Here is a 6,800-nt window from a genome sequence, read left to right as displayed (position 1 = left end):
TCATGGACATATAATTACAGAACCGGAGTACAATGAACAATGACTTGTTTCTTACTTGAAACGACACCTTAATTAATCTGTTATAAGCGGAATTCATACAGAGGAAACAATAATGGGTATGATTCAAAATATTAATCCCCTTCACTTTATTAATATTAAAAGCAGATACAGAGATCCCCGCTCAAGTGCCCCCCGTTTAAGCGTCTTTCCCACTTAAGTGTCCATATCTTGCGGCATCGTTGTTTTTTCTCAAAATTTACATAAATAAAATTCCCCGCTTAAGTGCCTTTCCAGCTTAAATGCCTGTAACAGGGATAAGGGGATGTCCAACTTATTCCAGTGTGAGAGCGCCTCAAAATTTGCGTTTATTATAACATTTTGCATTGTTGCCAGATCTGAAAAAAGAGAATTTTTTGGGCATTCTAAATTAAACACCCAATTTGCATTTTCCACACCACCTATGAGGTATGCAAAAGGGCGCGTTACCGAAGTTATTTTTGGGTGCTCGGTTCCCCAGTAGGCCTATATCACCCATAAAAATATTTTATTTACATAAATCAAACGAAAAAACAAAAGAATAACAATTAACTCATGAATAAAAAAATAAAATTGATAAATACAATATCATGCAATAACAATAAATTCATAAATAACAAATTAAATTGACAAAAACAATATCACAGCATGCAATAACAATTTTTATAATAAAATAAATATATACATATATACAAATGCCTACATTTAATACCCTAATTCTCACCTAATCTAAAAATTAAAACCTGACTTTAGAGCCTCTGTGTATTAAAAAAAAAACATTGTTTAAATTTTGGCTATTGTAACCCCTAAAAAAGAAGAAAACTACAAATTAGAAACACATAAAATTTTATTCTTAAAATTGGGGACTGAAAGATCTCTATTTAAAAATTTAGTTATAAAATAAATCCTAATTCTAATAAAAAGAGCAATTGCTACATTTGGGTCACAGTCTTCACAACACAAGAAGTGCCTAACATCTTTTAATTTAGAAAAAAGAATTTCTCCTACACCTATCTTGTGACAATTTCTGTCGAATTCCTCAACAAATTTAGTTTCAAAATTATTAATAAATGCAACAAATTCATTAGGCGGCTTAACTAAGTTGCATTTATCGATTTGATTTTGGTGCAGGAAGATGAATTCATCAGAAGGAATTTCATCTCCTAAATAAGGCAAGGGCAGGAGGCATGTGTGCATTTTGAAAATTTTCAAATATAGATATCCGCAGAAGTAACTAAATGCGTTTTCTTTTTAAAAATTGATTTCTAAACTACTATCTAAAGTGATGGATCTAACAATGGAGTGTTCGGGCCGTGGTAAGCCTTGAAAATCCTGCCAAGAAAGGTCGTTCAAAAGGGAATCATTGCACACATTAAGAAGAACATTGTTGCTATGTTCTGAAATTACTGTAGCTTCGGGTTCTAAAGGCAGCTCACAGTTTCCTTTGGTTACGATATTTACGTAACGTAGGCCCCACGACTTTCTAAATAGGCTAGAGAACATGAAAGGTGTTACTCTAGTACCTCCTCTACTTCTAATCTGACCAAAAAAATGTTCTAAACTGTCCTGGCATAGTCGTCTTGTCCTTAGGTAGGGAAATCCTGAATGTGGCAGCAATCGCCACAAGCGTCTTAAACTATTTATGTTAATTATCCACCCCTTTATAAAATTGAAATTATTTGTTGTGTTGTTTCCTAACTCATCTACGACCCGGATTGTTTTTAAAACCTGTTCTGCCTCATCTAAAAACTGTTTTTGCTCTTCGGAACCTTCAAAAACTTTTTTAGTGGGTACAATAGCCTCAACAAAACTGCTATTAAAAATGTCGAATAACTTATTAAAAAAAGAAACGAATTCCGCGGTATTAATAAAGCTTACACTATTTGAGCTTAAGGCTCCGGAGCTGTAAAGGGATAACATACCAGAAGCGACCGTATTACTTAACACTTGAGACGCGAATTTAACCTTCATTTTTTGGAAGGTATTGGGGTAAATATGAGCATCGGTTAATTTATGCGCGCACCGATAACTCGACTTAGAGTCCATTTTGTAAAAATGGATTATATCGGACCAACTAACGCGACGATTTTTAAAGAAAACTTTATTTTTACTATTTTGTAAGCAGTTCCGGCTGCATTTTATCAAATGGGGGCTATCGTAAAAAAAACATATTTCCTTGCCATTAACATTAAAAAAAGGCCGTGACGCTGAAACACCTAACAAATTAGCAAAATTTTGAAAATTAGTACCCTGGTCGCAAACAAAATGGCAAGGAACTAGTCCTATATTTTGAAGTTGTGTAATGGCTTCAAGAATATAGTTTTTGAGGACATCTCCTTTGCAAGAACCTCTTACAAAGAAATACGCTAATGGGTGGGACCAAGGTTCGCCACCTATACCTTGCACCATTATAGTCATTGCAGTTGTGGCTAATCTAGATGTACGATTTTCATCGCCATAATCTTCGAGACCTATCACCCTATCAAATTTCCTATCATACTGCAAATGACATTTCAGTGACATTTCATCACAAGAAACGGATACGAACTTTTGTTCACAAGAAAATCCCCTACACCTAATTTCTAACGATTTTATGCTGCTTTGGGTGCAACCTGGGAAACGAGGCCAATCTGTAACAAAATTATGCAAAGTGTTTTCTGAAGGAAAACTAAGCTGGTGCTTTAGGTATCGATAAGCAACTGGCGACAAGAAAAATACATCCAAAGCTATGGTTTTAAAAAAATTATCATACCGCTGACCGTGATTTTTACGTTTACTATTAAAAAAACTACTCCTAATACAAGCTCCTAACTGAGGAGGAACATTGCTACAAACTAACTCAAGAGGGTCTGACTGTTCCCTAAATGAACTATTTCTTATTATTTCCCTACATCTTTCTAATTCAGTGGCCATTTGGACCAACTGAGCCTTTAAACTCCTATTCTCCTGTTCTTTTTCATCTAATTTTATTTGTAAAATCCTATTCTCTTCCCTCAATTTCTTCTTTCTATCTGTCCCTGCTGTCAGACCCCGACCTGTTTGCGCGGCCTTTTCAAAACTATTTAAATGTTCCTCCTCAAGGAATGGAAGAGGCTCTAGAACTATATCGCAATTTCCCGTTTCAAAAAGTGGAAGAAGCTGCTTCGATGCACCGGTTGCATTTGAGACAGCTTCTTCAATAGGAGCGAAATCTTCCGTACCCAACTCTATGGGTTTTTCTAATAGAGAATTAGAGGCATTAAATGTAGGCTCTACTAAATTTACGTCGGGAACGGCCCTCGGACGCAATTTTCGTTCGTGACGCATTTTTTCGGAAAAATGACGTTCACACGCGAAAATGTGTTTAGGCGTTTTTTCGCCAACTTCTTCAAAAACACCTAAACGCTTGAGCCAACATTTACGCCTATTAAAAGGAAAAATATAATTATCGTAAGAAATAATATTTATAATAATAATAATAATGCAAAAAGAGTCAAAACACATCATTTTCCTTACACAAAAATTGTTTGTAGATATTTTCTATAATTTAAAAAATTATAAAATATCGATATATCGAAAAATATCGAAAGTTTTTTTAACAGTTTTTATAGACATTTACACACGTTTAATATATATACCGAACGACAATTTAAATTGGACTATTGATGGTACATCCACTATATTCAAATCATAAGCGCGCGAGCCGTTATTTCAAAAAAACTTAATAATAAAAATTCGATATATCGAAAACTATCCAACACATTATTGAAAAAAAAACAATTTTAACACTTTGTTGTCTCAAATTTATCGCACCGCAATTACTTTACACTTTATATTTATATTTGCTTTATTGTTTATGACACTTTTTGCACTATTTTTTGCACGTTTTTTTAATTACTTACCGTTCGAGGTCCGCTCCCACGCTGGGAAATTTAAACACCATTCCTCCCTCGCCGCAGCCAACAACACACTTTTTCCAGCTTTCTTTTGCTTTCGGCATTTTGTCTGAAAAATCTAGATAAAAATTATTAAATAAATACCTATTTATTTTACAAATATTGAAATATACTTACATGTACTAAAGCTGCGTGCTGTTCTTTCTATTTCTATTCTTATTCTTCTTATTTGTGGCAGTTACAAATGGATGGAAAAAATTGAAAATATCTCTGTTTTCAAATTTTTTTAGCAACATTTCAATCTGGCTGTTCCAGTTTCCCAATTGCGAAACGTCAAAACCTACTGATTCCAGTCAAATGTCAAAGATTGGTAGGTTTTGACGTTTGTCAATATGCTCTCACTTCCAATAAAATGAGAGTTGAACATCTCTTTATCTCTGGCCTGTAATATTTAAGATACAAATACAAAAATCTTTTCAATTTTCCTCTTTTAAGTGCCCTTTAATATTTTTGACATTTAATGCGCTGAGAATTGTCAAAACGAAAACATATACATAGTTTTGTAATATTTTTTTCCATATTTATTGTTATATATATATTTGGCGTAGAAACCGTTTAAGCGATTATAGCCGAATCCACCAGAGCGCGCCACTCGTTCCTCCTTTTTGCTTTTTGGCGCAACTGGAAACACCAAGTGAAGCCAGGTCACTTTGCACTTGCTCTTTCCACCGGAGTGGAGGTCGTCCTCTTCCGCGGCCTCCTCCAGCGGGTACTGCATCGAACACTTTCAGAGCTGGAGTGTTTTCATCCATTCGTACAACATGACCTAGCCAGCGTAGCCGCTGTCTTTTTATTCGCTGAACTATGTCGTCGTATAAATCGTACAGCTCATCATTCCATCGTCTGCGGTATTCGCCGTTGCCAATGTTGAGAGGACCAATCTTACGCAAAACCTTTCTCTCGAAAACCCCAAGAGTCGTCTCATCGGATGTTGTCATCGTCCACGCTTCGGCGCCATACATCAGGACGGGAATAATGAGCGACTTGTAGAGTTTGATTTTTGTTCGTCGAGAGAGGACTTTACTGTTCAATTGCCTACTCAGTCTAAAGTAACACCTGTTGGCAAGAGTGATTCTGCGTTGGATTTCAAGGCTGACATTGTTGGTGTTGTTAACGCTGGTTCCCAAGTAGACGAAACTATCTACTACTTCAAAGGTATGACTATCAACAGTGACTTGGGAGCCAAGACGCGAGTGTGCTGACTGTTTGTTTGATGACAGGAGATATTTCGTCTTATCCTCATTCACCACCAGCCCCATACGCTTCGCTTCTTTATCTAGTCTGGAAAAAGCAGAACAAACGGCGCGGTTGTTGCTTCCGATGATATCAATATCATCGGCGTACGCCAGCAGCTGTACACTCTTGTAGAAGATTGTACCTTCTCTATTTAGCTCTGCAGCTTGTATTATTTTCTCCAGTAATAGATTGAAGAAGTGGCACGATAGTGAGTCACCCTGTCTGAAGCCTCGTTTGGTATCGAACGGCTCGGAGAGGTCCTTCCCGATCCTGACGGAGCTTTTGGTGTTGCTGAACGTCAGTTTACATAGCCGTATTAGTTTTGCAGGGATACCAAATTCAGACATCCCGGCATAAAGGCAGCTCCTTTTTGTGCTATCGAAGGCAGCTTTATAATCGATGAAAAGATGGTGAGTATCGATTCTTCTCTCTCGGGTCTTTTCCAAGATTTGGCGCATGGTGAATATCTGGTCCATTGTTGATTTTCCAGGTCTAAAGCCACACTGATAAGGTCTAATCAGTTCGTTGACGGTGGGCTTTAGTCTTTCACACAATAAGCTCGACAAGACCTTATATGCGATATTGAGGAAACTTATACCACGGAAATTGGCGCAGATTATGGGGTCTCCCTTTTTATTGACTGGGCAGAGTACACTGAGATTTCAATCGTCGGGCATGCTTTCTTCCGACCATATTTTACAAAGAAGCTGATGCATGCACCTTATCAGTTCTTCGCCGCCGTATTTGAATAGCTCGGCCGGTAGTCTATCGGCCCCTGCCGCTTTGTTGTTCTTCAAGCGGGTAATTGCTATTCGAATTTCTTCTTGGTCGGGTAATGGAATATCTATTTCATCGTCATCGCTTGGGGAATCGGGTTCGCCATCTCCTGGTGTTGTACTTTCACTGCCATGCAGCAGGTCGGAGAAGTGTTCCCTCCATAATCCCAGTATGCTCTGGACATCCGGTACCAGATTACCATCTTGGTCCCTACATGATAATGCTCCGGTCTTGAAACCTTCTGTAAATCGCCTGATCTTTTCATAAAATTTTCGAGCATTACCCATGTCGGCCAGCTCTTCAAGCTTTTCATACTCACGCATTTCGGCCTCTTTCGTTTTACGTCTGCAAATGCGTCTCGCTTACCTCTTCAGTTCTCGATATCTGTCCCACCCCGAACGTCTTGTGGTCTTTCGCAACGTTGCGAGGTAGGCAGTCTGTTTTCTCTCCGCTGCGGAACGACAACTCTCATCGTACCAACTGGTTTTTTGTCGTTGCCGGAGACCAATTGTTTCCTTGTGTTTGTTCTTTGCTGCACAGAGGCGAGTGCGTATCTTTGCTGCTACTAGATAATGGTCCGAGTCAATGGTCCTCGGAGCGTACGCACGTCTAAAACACTGGAGACAAGTCTTCCGTCTATCACAACGTGATCGATTTGATTGCGCGTGTTTCGATCAGGGGACAGCCATGTTGCTTGATGAATTTTCTTGTGCTGGAATCTGGTACTACAGACAACCATATTTCGGGCCCCAGCGAAGTCGATCAGCCTCAGGCCGTTTGGCGATGTTTCGTCATGGAGTCTGAATTTTCCGACTG

The 6,800-nt window shown here is 38.2% G+C and overlaps 1 protein-coding gene across 1 annotated transcript; it reads right to left on the bottom strand.

The window, feature by feature from the left end:
- Positions 1-2,312: 2,312 nt before the first annotated feature.
- Positions 2,313-4,468, bottom strand: LOC128920112 (uncharacterized). The gene is made up of 3 exons (XM_054226598.1): positions 3,918-4,468; positions 2,392-3,439; positions 2,313-2,318 (listed from the first exon to the last, which is right to left on the bottom strand). The coding sequence occupies exons 1-3, from the start codon at positions 4,013-4,015 to the stop codon at positions 2,313-2,315; spliced, it is 1,152 nt and encodes a 383-aa protein (XP_054082573.1). The 5' UTR covers positions 4,016-4,468.
- Positions 4,469-6,800: the final 2,332 nt, after the last annotated feature.

Source organism: Zeugodacus cucurbitae, chromosome 3 (genome assembly GCF_028554725.1).
Source record: "Zeugodacus cucurbitae isolate PBARC_wt_2022May chromosome 3, idZeuCucr1.2, whole genome shotgun sequence".
NCBI lineage: Eukaryota > Metazoa > Arthropoda > Insecta > Diptera > Tephritidae > Zeugodacus > Zeugodacus cucurbitae.
The sequence above is the reverse complement of the archived record's forward strand: the minus strand, read 5'-3'. Positions and strand labels throughout refer to the sequence as shown.

Bases quoted from the DNA above. Each gene is read 5' to 3' on its own strand.
- LOC128920112 (XM_054226598.1), bottom strand. From the start codon at position 4,015: ATGCCGAAAGCAAAAGAAAGCTGGAAAAAGTGTGTTGTTGGCTGCGGC. The intron at 3,440-3,917 runs GTAAGTAATTAA...TCCTTTTAATAG, and splicing joins GTGGGAGCGGACCTCGAACG to GCGTAAATGTTGGCTCAAGC.